The sequence below is a fragment of the Bos grunniens genome, chromosome 25 (genome assembly GCF_055505025.1).
Source record: "Bos grunniens cultivar Pamir isolate PY7600 chromosome 25, Bosgru_T2T1.0, whole genome shotgun sequence".
NCBI lineage: Eukaryota > Metazoa > Chordata > Mammalia > Artiodactyla > Bovidae > Bos > Bos grunniens.
The window spans coordinates 3289975-3306009 of record NC_141189.1 but is presented as its reverse complement, the minus strand read 5'-3'; the positions used below and the strand labels follow the sequence as shown (position 1 = coordinate 3306009).

The 16035-nt window shown below is 54.7% G+C and overlaps 1 protein-coding gene across 6 annotated transcripts in view; it reads right to left on the bottom strand.

Annotated features, from left to right (window-relative positions):
- SDK1 (sidekick cell adhesion molecule 1) overlaps positions 1-16035 on the bottom strand; it is a 742921-nt gene that overhangs the window by 15096 nt on the left and 711790 nt on the right. For all 6 annotated transcript variants that reach the window (XM_086376792.1, XM_086376793.1, XM_086376794.1 and 3 more), the window contains 3 exons: positions 15290-15415; positions 3569-3733; positions 940-1077 (listed from right to left, as the gene is read on the bottom strand). In XM_086376792.1, the coding sequence (XP_086232918.1) occupies positions 940-1077; positions 3569-3733; positions 15290-15415 (429 nt within the window). The remainder of the gene's footprint in view (positions 1-939; positions 1078-3568; positions 3734-15289; positions 15416-16035) is intronic.

Genomic DNA, 16035 nt, shown 5'->3' with positions numbered 1-16035 from the left:
CTAAGAACACCCACCATCCTGCCTTCTAGAAACATCCATTCATTAGGCTGCTCCTGACCTTCCTGTAAAGCAAGCCACGCTGTCTGTGCCCTTCCATGGCCGGCTCTGCCCACGTTCATTTGTCCATTTTTCTAGTGATGGGGACTCTCTCGGCTGTGGACACTCACTGAGCACTTGCTCCACGCCAGGCCCAGCCGTGCTGGGAAAACGGGGCCCAGGCTGCAGAAGGCTCAGAGCCGGGGTGCGGGCCCAGGCAGCACTCGCCCCATCGTGAGAAGGGCTGGACCACAGACCCAACTAACCATCCTGAGTGGCACCGAGGCAACTGAGCCGCACCCCGATGGCTGTTCTTGTGATACTGAAGGGGCCATTTCTCATCTCTTGAACACTTTCCACTTTTTTTTTTTGAAGGTCCTAGCAGTATTTACATATTGCATCCATGTGTTTAAATTTACCAGTTAAAGTTAGCACACCTTTAAATCTCTGGGTGGAAAGAGATATGATATAAAAACAGCAATCAGTGAGTGCTCCGTCACTCAGTCGTGTCCGACTCTTTGTGACCCCATGGACTGTAGCCCACCAGGCTCCTCGGACCATGGGATTCTCCCGGCAAGAATACTGGAGTGGGTTGCCATTTCCTTCTTCCACTTTCCACATTTTAATCATACTAAAAACCACTCCTGCATTTGAGCAGCTGCAGAAATGGGAACAGACTCTCAGGGGCCGAAGGATCAGGGGCCGAAGGATAAGGGACACGTGGCCTGTGTGAGGGCAGAGCCGGCCAGACGCCGGTGCCCAGAGCCCCGGTTTCCTGCCTCCAGAGGGACGTGTGCCTGTCTTAGGGACTGAAATGCAGCGTGGTGTGGGCACCCCAGACCCAGGAGGGACAAGCCCGACGTCTCGGCCCCAGGTCCCCGGGGGAGGCGGGGGCGTCCCCACCTGTGCCGCAGTTGCGGTACTTCTTGCTCTGGCCGTGCAGCAGCAGCGAGAACACCACCAGCAGGATGACCAGCAGACTGGAGAGCGCCATCACCAGGAGGAACCACCACTGCTCGTAGAAGGGCGTCTCCACCTTAGCTGCAGGGCGACAGGCGCACGGTTACATGGACAGAAAATCTGTCCCCGCCGTGACCGGGGTGGGGGGACCCCTGCCTGGTCTGGGTTGTCCTGGGCAGATCCACTGGTTTCCCGGAGAAGAAGCTCTGGGTCCACTGTCTCTCGGGCCTGGGGTCCCCTCGCCCCCGCTGCCCCCACCCCAGGCCTTGGCCAGCAAACTTACATTCTCCCAGTTTTATCTGTAGTCTGGGTTACAGGGAGGGAGGGACAGAAGTGCCCGGCCTTGCTCGTCTCTCCCAGTATGGGGGCTTTCTCCTGAGACACCTGCAAACCCCCTGGCCGCCCCTGTTCCCGCTGCCACCACCTGGTCTCACCACCTCCGCCTGCCAGCAGAACCCCCGCTGAATCCTTGACATCGCAAGGAGTTCTCGGGTGGAAAGTTGGCCCCTCCTGCAAGTGCTGCGCCCACGAGCCTGGCTGCCCTCAGTCTAAGCCTGGGAGCCCCATGACCAACCCCTCTGGGCCGAGAGCTGGATGCGCCCACACCCTCCCAGGAACCTCTGCTCACACGCTGCGGCTGGGGGGCCTGTCTGCTACCTGTCAGCCTCCTCCGCCGCACCAGGGCTCCCCACCCACGGAAGCTGGGGCTGTGTTCTATGTATTTTGTGCCCCCAGCAAAACTGAGAGTTACTTTGAAGGAGGATTGTCTTCTTCCTCATGTTTTATTCTGTTTACTAAGGAGAGAGAGATGGGAGTCGCTCTTTGCCAGGTGCCGGATGGCCCTGGGGTCCCCTCGTGCCATCCACCTGCTTCCCTGTTGGGGGCATTGGATGTGTGGGACAGGACGGGAGCCCCAAGGTCTGCCGCCCAGAAGCAGAAACCCACCGGAAGGGTCTCAGCAGACGGACGTGAAGCGTGTGCGCCCTGCCAGCAAGCAGAAGTCCTCTCTGGCTACTGCGACAGTCCAGGGAGGGAGCCTTGGCAGGCGGCAGCGCTTTAGATCCGACACGCATGAGCTGGATTTCAGAGGGATGTGTGAACCACGGTGCCCACGGCCCCGAGGACCGGGAGCCGTGTTCTTACGTAGGAACCAGCCTCTGCCGTCCCCTCTGCGTGTGCACGATTGCAAGCCCTGTGCATTTGGAACTGCTTTTTGTAATTTTTTATATGTGGTCAAGGGAGGCAAACCCTGAATTGCTGGACGGAGTGATGGGCTTCCTTATTCCATTCTCTCTACTTTGGGGTGTGTTTACAAGTTTCTTCATAAAGACGAAGTAGAAAAGGTAGATTTGGTCTTCCTGCTTATTTTTCATTAAACAAGTGAGTGGTGCCCAGGCTGTCCCTCTCACCAAGCGCCCCTGAAATCCACGGTGCTCCCAGACCAGGAGGCGTGGGGCCTGGGTGCCCATGGACGCTCCCCTCCCTCCAGGCCCACTCAAGGAAAGGATGAAGGATGTTTCCAATTTAAACAAGCGCAGTCAGCAGCTTAAACAGATGTGACTACGGGGATGGGGAACATATTTGTCTTGATTGGAAGGAAGGCTCGTGGTTTCTGGCCCAGAATCGGCTTGCGACCTCCAAACGTCTCTGCAGCCAGCTCCCTTCTCAAGTCGGCTCCAGGTGGTCGGCCTGCAGCCACCCCCACATCTAGAGCCTGGCTTGCAATCTCGGCGGCGTGGAAGGACCACCTTGGAGCTAGAAAATCATCAGGCCCAGACCCGTAACCCCCGTGACGCAACTGCTGTCCGGGGTGGGGCCCTGAACGACTGTTTTCTAACTGTTCCCGAGGGTGGCCCCTAAGGTGCAGCTGGGGTGGAGGCCCACTCCTCACCTGCGCCCGGGGCCCCAGGACCGGGTCCAGGCCGAGTAACCAGCCTGCCCCACAGCTGGTCCCCCCACTGCTCCCCCAGCCTCATGCAGGCTCTCCCTTCCCTGCGGCCATCCCCCTGCACCCTTCAAGACCCAGGCCCAGGGCCGTCACTTCCTCCCGGTGGTCACACCCCTCGTCACATCACTGGTGAGGACGGGGTCTGTCGGCACCGACACTTGAGCTCCAGGTAAAGGAGCCTGGCCGCCCCCTCCATGTCTGTGCTACCCCCATGGCTGAGCCGGGGCTGACACTGGAGCCGGCAGCCCTTGGCCTCCAATCTCAGGCACCGGAGGCACCGGGCCCCTCGGCCAGCATCCCTCAAGGATGCCTGGGCTGACACAACCACGTGTCCAGGGCTCGCACTGTCCCCGATGGCGGCTGGGGACAGGCAGGTTGGTGCAATCTTGCTTTTCAACTTTCGGCTCAACAGTAAGGACGCATCTGCTAACAGAGGGTCTCAGGCTGCACTTTGCAGGGGACGTCTTCTCCCCTGGGGGGACCCTGCCCAGCTCAAGCTGAGGCCCTAGCTCTGACAGAGGGCGAGAGGAGCTCAGTGAGGCCAGGACATCTCCTCCAGGGATGGCTGTGCTCTGGGCCCATGCCGCCCGCCCACCCCCCGGGGTCCCCGGGCGGGGCTCCTACCTGACACGGCAGCGGAGGGGCTGCTGGGCTCCCCGTAGCCCGCCTGGTTCACGGCCACCACCCGGAACTCGTAGGTCACTCCTTGCCTGAGCTGGTCCAGGCTGACGGTGTAGGCCGTGGCGCCCCGTGGAATGTCCTTGGCAAACATGTCCCACAGGCCTTCGTCTGCGGGGCAGCAAGGACGGAGTTCAGGGTGCCCATCTCCCACACGGAGGCCCGGCGGGTGGACGCTGCCCGCCTTGCCCTCAGCCCCCTGCTCCCTCCCCAGGCTGGGGCCTCGCTCTCCTGAACGGACGCCGCCGAGGCTGCCAGATGGGCGGAAGCATCTTCCCTACATCCTCCTGGCCTCTGGCTCTGCTGTCTCCTCTTGGTGTAGGGCGCTGGCTCTTTCTGGGACGTCCTGCTGTCCCTGCCCACCGCGTGTCCCTAAGCCCCAAGTTCCCTCTATCCCGACTCACTGAGGACACGCGCCCCTGCCCCCAAGGGCCCAGAGGCCCCCACGCACACCAACCTCCACTGAGTTCTCAGCCCCACTGCCTTATCACTGGAAATGACAGTCCAGCAGGCGGGTCAAAGAGAAGACGCTGAACCACAGCCTCGTGCACCAGCCAGCTCCCAGGTCCGGGGTGACGCTGTGATGCTGTCTACACTGGGTGGTCACTGTGGCACGCCTGGTGCAGCTTTCGATAATCGATAGCAGGTCATGTTCTCTCACGGGGCGATGGCACTGAGGGGCAGCTGGCATGGAGAGGCAGGCAGGGGCTCTGGGCCAACCCCACAGGGGCCTCGGCCCCTAACCTGGGGACCTGGCTTCACCTCCTGAGCCAAACCCCTGAAGCGCCTTCCTCGAGTTCAAGCATCCTTTGGAGGGGCTTCAGTGCCAAACCTGCCCTAAGACCAGTTGTTTTTAGTCTCTTTCCGGGAGCTACTAGACACAAGTATAGATTTTAAAAGATGTACTGGATTCTGACTCTTTGCTGCAGTCCATGGGGTCGCAGAGTCAGACACGACTGAGCGACTGAATGACAACTGAATTTTGAACTTAAACGCCCACGTTCACAGAGCATTATTCACAGGAGCTGAGAGGTGATGAAAGCAACCTGTGCCCATCGACAGAGGGACGGATAAATAAGATGGTCCATCCAGCCACACAGAGAAGCGCGATCCAGCCTCAGAAAGGGAGACATTCTCGTGCCTGCTGACACAGCATGGATGAAGCTCGAGGGTGTGACACTGCGTCACACACACACAGACGCTGGACGGGTCCAGTCTAGGAGGTTCCCCGAGCGAATCCACAGGGACAGAAGGGAGAGGGGTGGGTGCCAGGGGCTGAGATGTGACTTAATGAGGACAGAGCCTCAGTCTGGGAAGATGAACAAGCTAGGGACGATGGTGCACAGCCGTGTGGACATACTTAATGCTGCCGAGCCGCACACGCACAGAAGGCTAAGGCGGCAAACATACATCACACGTTTTACCAAATAAAAATAGGTACTGAATTTCTTTAAACCCTGACATACAGGAAAACATTAACAAAACTGAAACTGAAGCCAGAAAATCAGACGCAGAGAGAAAGGAAGCAGCTAGACAGCCTTGGCGCGAAGCTGCCTCACCACGCGTGAGCTGTGTGACCTTAGGGAGAGGGTTTAACCTCTCTGTGCCTCACTGGAGAACGCGGGCAACATCTACGTCACAGGCGTGCCTCGGGCACTGAACGGGTCAGCACTGATGAAGTGCTCGGTAAGCAGTACATCCACCGAGTGTTTGCAAAATCCAGTCTCTATGGAGCTCGTTGGGTAAAAAGTGGCCTCCGGGCCCACACTGTTCGTTTGAAGCACTGATCCTCCGTGAATTATAAATTCTGTTATAGGAGCAGGTGGGTGATCTTTTACAAAGAGCAGGCAATCTGGAGAGGAACAGCGCATTTGAACGTGCATGCTTCACAGGGAGGACGCCTCTCTGGGAAGCAGCCTCGTCACACGCCTCGGAACAGCAGCGGCTCGAGGATCAGCCCACGGTCAACAGCAGATCACCCATGTGTGAGTCTGTGTTTGCACAGGGCTTACAGTGTGCACCAGTTAAGCACTGTAGTCACGGGTTAACAAAGGAATGGATGCGGGCGAGACTTGAAAGGCACAGACCTCGGTACAGAGGGGGAGCGCGATGACTATTTATTTCTAAATGCTCACCAAGACACCCATTACCATTAACAACGTCCAAATGGCAAGTCATCGCTTAAGCTTCCTCTTCCTTCTGAGACCGTTAGGGTTCGCACATTCGATTGTTCTCTGTGGTCGATTTCTGGTGTGAAGGCTGCGCTTGCCCTGCAGGCCCTGCTCCCTCGCCTGGAGGCCTCGGGAGGCTCCCGCTCCACGCCCTCCCCCCACCGGCTCCATCCACAATCACTTCAGAGCTCTGCTCAGGCCCCGTTCCAGCCAACAGGGAGCCAGATGAGACTTCTGTTCTCAACGAGCTCCTGATAAATCTACAGGTGGGGGTGGAGGAAAACCAACAAGGTCATCTCACCCTTTCAGATTCACCTCCTGGAGGCCAGCCCTGACCCGCTCCTGCACTCTAGGAAGAGACGGCAGCGTCCGCCTCTGGGCCTCCAGGACACTTCTCTACGTTTACCTGTCTGTCTGTACCGATGGGCTCGCGAATGTTTCAAGAGTTCAACAGGTATCAGTTGACGTGATTCACTCCCCCTTTCTTACCTCTCCCTTCTTACTTCATTCCTTCTTTTCTCCTCTTCCTCCTTCTCTCCATCCATCTTTCCTTTCTTCCACCCGTTCACCCTTCCATCCACCCATCCACCCATCCATCCACCCACCCACCCATCCATCCACCCATCTCTGTACCCCCATAGCTTTTCACAGGGCCTGGCACAAGCAGGTTTTCAATAAAATAACCACCTCTATTTATTTAGTGCTTACTATGAGCAAGTCACTGTTCCAAGGGCTTTAAACATTGAAAGAATCGTGTGGTGTTTTCCCTCTTAGAAGATAGTTTTATGCTGTCAAAGAGACTAAAGGAAAAACACAGACCCTAATACACTGGATAGTGCCTAAACCCACTGTAATTAAGGGACTAACAAGACCGTGAAAGGTACTCCCAGACTGTCCTCAGCAGCTCGAGCACTCCTGCAGTGGGTTCTCTGAGTGTCTTTGGCACTAAAGTTTCTGTAATACTTTCCTGCTACTTGAAGAAAAAAAAAATGATTTCCCCTTCCTCTCCCGTCACCCAGAGGCCACATTTTATTTTAAATGCTCTGTCATAGCTCCAGGAATTATGTGTATTTTTCATAAAAATGTTTTAAAAACATTGAACAGAATCTCAACACAAAATGATTTACTTTACATGGAAAAATGCTGGGAGGCGGGGAGTCATACCAAGAGAATTTCCTTCTGAATTAATAGAAAAAAGTTTGTATTTTTGTTCTGCTTAATTCTGCCTTTCCAAAACCAGCATACTCAGCATTTGCAGCTCCACTTGTAACCCTCTGGGCTGTTTATCCACACTGATGTTCATGCCGTGATCGCTGCCGGCAGAAACCCCTGGCGGCCGCTGGAACGTCCACTCTGTCTCTCCACTGCCAACTGTTTCCCTCATCTGTACTGGTCATTAAATATCTCAATAGATCAATGACGGAGAAAAGTATGTCTACAAATTAGGGGGGGAAATAACATTACAGAACTATTAAGCATGATGAGATTTGTGCAACTGATTTTCCACGCACCAGGATAATCCCTGGGCTTGAATGTCCATCTCGATCAACACTTGAGGGGCGTGCGGGCCCTTGTGTGTTTCTGGGGATGTGCTTGGCCCGCTCTCAGACCCTGGATGAGGCTACCCTGCCATGTGCCCCAGAGACCCCCGCCAGCTTCCCGTCCCGACCCTCGTGGGGAGCTCGGATCGGCCTGAGGGAAACAGTGGCCGTGTTTCCCAAAGCCACATCCCTGGGTGGCTGACGCCTCAGGCCTGAGGACCTGACCTTTGACCTCCCTGGTGGTGATGCTGACCTTCAGGCCAGGGCCACGTGACACCTGTGTTGGGGTGTTTGCGGTGTCTGCTGGGCCTGGCCCCCCTTCGGGGACCCCGGCACCTTCCTGGACTCCTGTTACTGAGACACTGCTTGGGAAAACACCAGAGCGAGTAAGAAGGTGAGGCAGCCGCTGAGAAATGAATGCTGCAGAATGTTGCCGGATAAACCACTCTGGTCACACGCCTCCATGTGCGCTGACTCGGGAGGAGAGCTGTCCACCCACACAGTATGGCCCTGCCGGCCGGAAGCTCCTGGGCTTCTGTCAGAAGCTCTGGGCCGCCCTATGGCAGTGTTTGTTTCCTAAAACAGGAAGATGGCTAATTCTGAATGGCCGCAAGGAAAGCAGGCACCCTCTGTCCACATAGGCTGCCGCCCCGACCAGCTTGTTTCCAGGGAACAGAACAAGGCGACTCTTCGCTTTCGGGGCCAGCACCTCCCTCCTCGCCTGGCGGCGGCAGGAGACCCATGTCTCGGGGACGACATCCTCAGCACCAGGAACCAGGAAGACCTCCCTCCTGACCAGAGCCCTGCCCAGCACAGGCACATCCCGGGCTCTGCGCTCCGTCGGTCCCCCAACACCCAGAAGTGCAGGCAGACACCAATACAAAAGTCTGATTTCCTGGACAGTTACACAGTCTCCACACTGAATGAAACTCATTCACGGCCCTAGATTTCTGGTGCCGCTAACTCACACGATGAACCGGGACGCCGGCTTGCAGTTCTGAGCCTGAAGCTGTTGACTTCTTGTTTAGTCGCTAAGTCGTGTCTGACTCTCTTGCGACGCCATAGACTATAGCCCACCAGCCGCCGCTGTCCAGGGAGTTTCCCAGGCAAGAATACTGGAGTGGGTTGCCATTTCCTTCTCCAGGGGATCCTCAATGCAGGTCAGGTCTCCTGCACTGGCACATGGATTTTTCACTACTGAGCCACCGGGGAAGCCTGTTTATTTCTTGAATGCTGCCATTTCTCTTTGTATAAATGGTCTGGGTCGGAAATTTAACTGACATGGTGGGGATTAAATTTGAGGCTAAATACATCTGATTAAAAAAATTGTATTTTATCTGGTCCTTGTTTAAGGCAGGACACACGAGATGAATGTTGAAATGCAAAGGATGGCCTGTGATGGGGGGGCCCTGCCCTGGAATAAACGTCCGCAGAGGCTGACTGGCTGTCACGGGGGGCTGTGAGGGAGACAGGCGTGAGCACAGGCTAGTGGCACAGTGGGAACTGTAGCCACAGCATGCCTGCTGAGGGTGCTGACTCAGCAACTTCCATGGATTTTTTTTTTTTTTTTAAACCTTTAGCAAAACACTGATGTTTTCCTTTGTTCAGCTGAAAAGTCCTGCAGTCAAAGACTGCAGTGGACAGAATGACTGGGGAGGGGTCTGGGAGGCTCCCAGGAGGACTGAAATATTTTGGGGAGGACCACCCCCCCCACACCCAGGGACCAAGGACCATAATCCGTCTCATCTGCGCCCATCTCCGGGCTAAATACATTATTTGTGAAAAAAGCAACACAATGTCTGCCTTGCATTCGGTACATCCTAAATATGTATATTTCACGGCTGCTTTGGAGAGGAAAATATATTTATAGCTCCTTCAGTGCCATTCCCGCCTATTGTGTAAATATGTAAATGAGGCTTCTTGATCTACACAGTAAAACGCCTCGGAATAATCTGTGTAAATAAATCAGCTGCATATGCTCACTGCACAGTTCCCATTGCCTTCCCCAGAGCTTAGCAACACCGACTTGGAGGAAACCTTCTCAAAACCCCAGAAGTGAACCTCCGGCAGGACTGTCCGGCGGGGTCTGGGGCCGAGTCCATGCTCGCTGACCGCCCTTCTCCAGGACTGGGAGGGAGTCTGTGTTCTAGCCCCGTGCGAATTTCCTTAGTAGCTGTTTAGTTTGGGGTGTTCATGTCACAGCATCAACAGAATTCGGTTCAGTTCAGTTCAGTGCTCAGTCATGTCCGACTCTTTCCGACCCCATGGACTGTGGCATGCCAGGCTTCCCTGTCCATCACCAATTCCTGGAGCTTGCTCAAACTCATGTCCATCGAGTCGGTGATACCATACAACCATCTCATCCTCTGTTGTCCCCTTCGCTTCCTGCCTTCAACCTTTCCCAGCCTCAGGGTCTTTTCCAATGAGTTGGTTCTTCACATCAGGTGGTCAAAGTATTAGAACTTCAGCTTCAGCATCATTCCTTCCAACGAATATTCAGGACTGATTTCCTTTAGGATGGACTGGTTGGATCTCCTTGCACTCCAAGGGACTCTCAAGAGTCTTCTCTAACACCACAGTTCAAAAGCATCAATTCTTCAGTGCTCAGCTTTCTTTATAGTCCAACTCTCACATCCATACGTGACTACTGGAAAAACCATAGCCTTGACTAGGTGGACTTTGTCAGCAAAGTAACATCTCTGCTTCTTAATATGCTGTCTAGGTTGGTCATAGCTTTTCTTCCAAGGAGCAAGTGTCTTTTAATTACATGGCTGCAATCACCACCTGCAGTGATTCTGGAGCCCAAGAAAATAAACTCTGTCCCTGTTTCCATTGTTTCCTGATCTATTTGCCATGAAGTGATGGGACCGGATGCCATGATCTTCGTTTTCTGAATGTTGAGTTTTAAGCCAACTTTTTCACTCTCCTCTTTCACTTTCATCAGTAGACTCTTCAGTTCTTCTTTGATTTCTGCCATAAGGGTGGTGTCATCTGCATATCTGAGGTTATTGATATTTCTCCTGGCAATCTTGATTCCAGCTTGTGCTTCTTCCAGTCCAGCATTTCTCATGATGTACTCTGCATATAAGTTAAATAAGCAGGGTGATAATATACAGCCTTGATGTACTCCTTTCCCGACTTGGAACCAGTCGGTTGTTCCACGTCCAGTTCTAACTGTTGCTTCCTGACCTGCATACAGATTTCTCAGGAGGCAGGTCAGGTGGTCTGGCATTCCCATCTCTTTCAGAATTTTCCACAGTTTGTTGTGACCCACACAGTCAAAGGCTCTGGCATAGTCAATAAAGCAGAAGTAGATGTTTTTCTGGAACTCTCTCACTTTTTCAATGATCCGACAGATGTTGGCAATTTGATCTCTGGTTCCTCTGCCTTTTCTAAACCAGCTTGAACATCTGGAAGTTCTCAGTTCACGTACTGTTGAAGCCCGGCTTGGAGAATTTTGAGCATTACTTTGCTAGCGTGTGAGATGAAGTGCAATTGTGCAGTAGTTTGAGCATTCTTTGGCATTGCCTTTCTTTGGGATGGGAATGAAAACTGACCTTTTCCAGTCCTGTGGCCACTGCTGAGTTTTCCAAATTTGCTGGCATATTGAGTGTAGCACTTTCACAGCATCATCTTTTAGGATTTGAAATAACTCAACTGGAATTCCATCACCTCCACTAACTTTATTTGTAGTGATGATTCCTAAGGCCACTTGACTTCACACTCCAGGATGTCTCACTCTAGGTGAGTGATCACACCATCGTGATTATCTGGGTCATGAAGATCTTTTTTGTATAGTTCTTCTGTGTATTCTTGCCACCTCTTCTTAATACCTTCTGCTTCTGTTAGGTCCATACCATTTCTGTCCTTTATTGAGCCCATTTTCGCATGAAATGTTCCCTTGGTATCTCTAATTTTTTTTAAAGAGCTCTCTAGTTTTTCCCATTCTATTGTTTTCCTCTATTTCTTTGCATTGACCACTGAGGAAGGCTTTCTTATCTCTCTTTGCTATTCTTTGGAACTCTGCATTCAGATGGGTATATCTTTCCTTTTCTCCTTTGCCTTTCACTTCTCTTCTCAGCTATTTGTAAGGCCTCCTCAGACAATCATTTTGTCTTTTTGCATTTCTTTTTCTTGGGGATGGTCTTGATCACTGCCCAATCATCAGCAAAATTGGCTGTGGTTAAAATGCAGATACACAGGGCTGCACGGCCACCTGCCCGGGTTGTCCAGGCCTGCTGGCCACCCTCCCCAGACCAGCCAAGTGGGTGAGCTCCATGCCTTTCAAGGCAAGATGGAAATGAGACAAGTGGGTGGACGGTAGGCAGCCTGGGGCCCCTGGGGCCTCCCCAAAATGGGCTCAGTCTTCCCAGACCCTGGGCAGCCTCTGAGAAAAAACTCCCTGTCCCAGGGACCCACACACCACAACCAAGCTCCCTTCAGACTCCACTGCCCTACAGAGGGCTTGGGGGGCCGCAGCAAGATGGTGCCGCATTTACTCTCTGTGCAATGAGGCCTGTAACAGATGACAGCTGAGCTCCAAAGCTCACAGTACCGGCAAGAGTTTAACCATTGACAATCTGTAACCGCGTTTCATCTGACTCCAAGCAGCTGCGGGCCTCTATCCTGGAGAGCAGGGGGCGTCCTTCTCGACTTTCAGAGGCTGGACGGTGAGCCGGTCAGCCTGCCCTGGTCCAGTCAGCTGCTGGAGGAGGGACAGATTTTCCATGGACAGGGCGGGGGTTGGTTTCAGGATGGTTCACGCGCGTTGCGTCTGTGTGGTTTCAGGATGGTTCACGCGCGTTGCGTCTGTGTGGTTTCAGGATGGTTCACGCGCGTTGCGTCTGTGTGGTTTCAGGATGGTTCACGCGCGTTGCGTCTGTGTGGTTTCAGGATGGTTCACGCGTGTTGCGTCTGTGTGGTTTCAGGATGGTTCACGCGCGTTGCGTCTGTGTGGTTTCAGGATGGTTCACGCGCGTTGCGTTTGTTGTACACTTTGTTTCTGTTGTGATTATACCGGCTCCACCTCAGACCAGCAGGCATCAGATCACGGAGGCTGAGGACCTGGGGGCCCCTGCTCGAGACCACGGCTTCCTTATCTTTTCTCGGTGCCGTGGACCCTCTGACAGCTGGCTGACTTTGAAGGCCCCCGTCTCAGAGTGGTTTCAGATGTGTGAAATACAACGGAAAAGGAAACGAGTCACACTGGTGATGCTAAGTGCCTGGCGGTACCCGGAGATGCACAGCCATGTCCGTCTCCAGGCTGCGAGGAGGGTCTGGGTACGTGGGTTTTCTCGGCGCCCTGGGTGAGCCATGCGGTCTTTGGAAGATGTGGTAGAGAAACGTGGATTTCCGTGACACCCTCACACCAGGGAACTCAGAAGTCTTGGCTTCGTCACGAACGCCTTGGATAAGGAGGTAGAGCAGGGTCTGCGGACGACGTAATTCCACCGTAAGGATGAGTGTGAAGGATCCGGGGGAGTCTCTCCACGGCTGGCACATGACACGCATGCGGCCGTGACTCCTGCTGCCGGCAGCCTCACAGCTACTGCAGTGACTTAGGTGGCTTCTCACCTCTTGTCGTGGACTGAATTGCATCCCCTTGTCATTCACACCCTCGAGGCCTGATCCTCAGGCTCTCAGAACGTGATCTTATTTGGAAATAGGGTCTCTGCAATTAATTAAGATGCAGTCATGAAGGTGGGCCTCTGTTCCATATGACTGGGGCCCTTCTAAGAAGGGGAAATTAGGGACTTCTGTGGTGATCCAGTGGCTAAGAATCCACCTGCCAGTGCAGGGGACACGGGTTCGACCCCTGCTCTGAGAAGATCCCACCTGCCACGGAGCAACTAAGGCCGTGGGCCACAACTACTGAAGCCCACCTGCCGAGAGCCCGCGCTCCGCAGCGAGAGAAGCCACCGTGATGAAGCCCGCCGGCCGAGAGCGCGTGCTCCGCAGCCAGAGAAGCCGGCGCGATGAAGCCGCCTGCTGAGAGCGCGTGCTCCGCAGCGAGAGAGGCCGCCGCGCCGAGAGGTCGCGCACCGTGACTAGAGAGTGGGCTCCACTCTCTGCGGCTGGAGAAAGTTCACAAACAGCAAAGAAGACCCAGCACGTCCAAAACAGTAAATGAAGAAGAGAAATAAAAAGAGGACATTTGGACGCAGGCGGGAACACAGGGAGGAGGCCAGGTGACGAGGAAGGTCGGGGCCTGGGTGATGCTTCTGCCACAAGCCAAGGCACCGCAGAGGCTGTGGGCAACGCACCGGGAGCCGGGGGAGGTGCTGGACTGAACCCCCCAACCCCCGGCTCGGCCTGCCTCGGGAACCAGCCCTGCTGACCACCTTGATCTGAGGCTTCCCGCCTCCGGAACCGGCAGACGGCACCTCTCTGTTATTTAAGCCGCCTGTGCTCGGTGCTTGGTTACAGCAGCGAAGGAAGCTACCGTGTGTTTATCGGTGAAGGAAGTGCTACTTTCAGTTAGAGGTTAGTGAAGATAAAAACATATTTTTTCCCATCTAAATGGTTGGAGCTCCAGAATTCTATCCATGAACACTGCAGGGGCCTGGGGAGCGAGCAGGGTAACCCCTGGATTTGAGGGGCAAACAGCTTGCTTCCTTTGGGTCAGCATGGCCTCCACAGCCTTGTTTGGGCCCAGACCCCAGGGGCCTTTTAGCCACGGTGCTGGCTGAGCCCGGCCTGCCACAGATTTGGGGCCCTCTGCTTCCGGCACAGGACAAACACCCTGCTTATCAGAAACTGGCCAGGTCCCAGGCTGGGGGCTGAGCATGGGTGTGGGAGCCAAAGAATCATTCACGTTTCATAGAAACCGTCTTGGTTTATGGACCAGGTTTCTCCTCAGAAGTTTGTAGAAGGCACTTCTCATTAGGAACCTCTCAGAACCAGTTTGCTGGGGAGGAGGGGTGCCTGTGTCACTGTGGGGTCTGCAGCTTCAGGGCCCCTTCCTCCTGGTCTAATAGCTGCTTTAGACCGTAGTCTGAAACACGCCCAGAGCTGGACCCCATCTAGCAGGAGGGACCTGGCGATTTGTGTTCTGAGTGTGGCGCTGGCCCACCAGGCACGCTCACCCTCAGAGGTTCATGCTGAGCTGTGCAGCCAACTGAACGTGCAGTGCTCCTGTGTGGGCGACACCCCCACCCCCGGCCGTAACACCAGACTTAACCCATCAGAAGTTCATTTTCCAATAAGTCCTTCCTAAAAGCTGAAGCTCCAACATTTGTCCACCTGATGCAAAGAGCCAACTCATTGGAAAAGACCCTGATGCTGGGAAAGATTGAAGGCAGGAGAAGAAGGGAGTGACAGAGAATAAGATGGTTGGATGGCATCACTGACTCAATGGACATGAGTTTAGGGAAACTCCAGGAGTTAGTGATGGACAGGGAGGCCTGGTATGCTGCAGTCCATGGGGTCGCAAAGAGTTAGACATGACTAAGCGACTGAGCGACAACAACAAAAGGTATTAACTGAACAGAAGGAAGGGGAGAGCCTGCTCAGGGCGGACGGGGTCGGGTGGATCTCAGCCTTGCTCTCAGCAGGTGACGTGGGTTCCTGGCAGGAAGGCTCACAGTGAGGGGTGAGCAGAACGCGGTCCACCAAGACCCTCAGCCCGTCTCTGAGCCACTCGCGGGTGTCACTGGTGAGCCGAGAGCGTGTGTGAGGGGCCCTAAGTCCTCAGCATGTGTATCTGAGTGATGGTTACCCTCCCCTAAACCCGGCTCACGTGGCCACCTTGTCGTGGGGCTGATGCCCGTGAGGTTATGAGCACAGTCATGGTTATGAAAACAGAGGGTGAGGGAGTGAGAGGGAGGCTCTCATTTCAGCATCACTCCCTCGGTCCCCTTGTCATCAGGGAGATACTGCCAGGCGGGCCTGCGGCTTGGACACGTCCCCCCTTGTACAGACGCACGGACACGGTTTTGGGGTGGTGCCCACCCTACCTGAGGGTCTGGCCTCGATGACGTAGCCCGTGGTGGGCGTCCTGCCGGCCTGGCCCTCTGTCCAATGCAGGGTCAGCTCAGAGGTGGATTTGGTGACCGAGACGTCTCGAGGGGAGCCCGGGGACCCTGTGGACAGAGCAGAGCAGGGGGCTTTGGGGACGCCTCGACCGCAGGGGCTCTCCAGGCAGGGCCACCACGCTCAGTCTCAGGTTCCTCCTCTAGAAAGTGGGGGTGGGGTGGGGGCCGACGCAGGCCTCACAGGGTCCCTCAGAGGATCAAGAGAGGTGAGGCGTGGGGGTGCCCCCTGGGTCCGCTGCCCCGGCCTCGCCTCCATAAGCACCTCCGTAAACAGAGGCCAAGGTCGTTTGTGAAGTGGAAACCTTGGCTCAACCTCACGTGTGAAAACTTCAAAATTTTCTTGTGTATCTTGAATTGAATGCACTTACTTTGTCTTAATAATTTTCCCAGAAAAGAAATACAAACTTGACATGCCTAGGAATTTGCTCGTCTACACTGAACGTGCTCACGTTCAGACACTTGCGTTAATACGCGCTTTGGAAGACAGGGTCAAGAGATCCCCCTGCGGGCCCGGCGGTTAGAACTCTGCGCTTCCACCGCAGGGGCTAGGCTGATCCCTGGTCAAGGATCTAAGGTCCCACACGGCATGGGGTGCAGCTGAAAGTTAAAAAAAAAGACAACGGGACCAAAAGAGGCCTGAGCTGAAGCCAGCTCTGAGCGGCCACAGC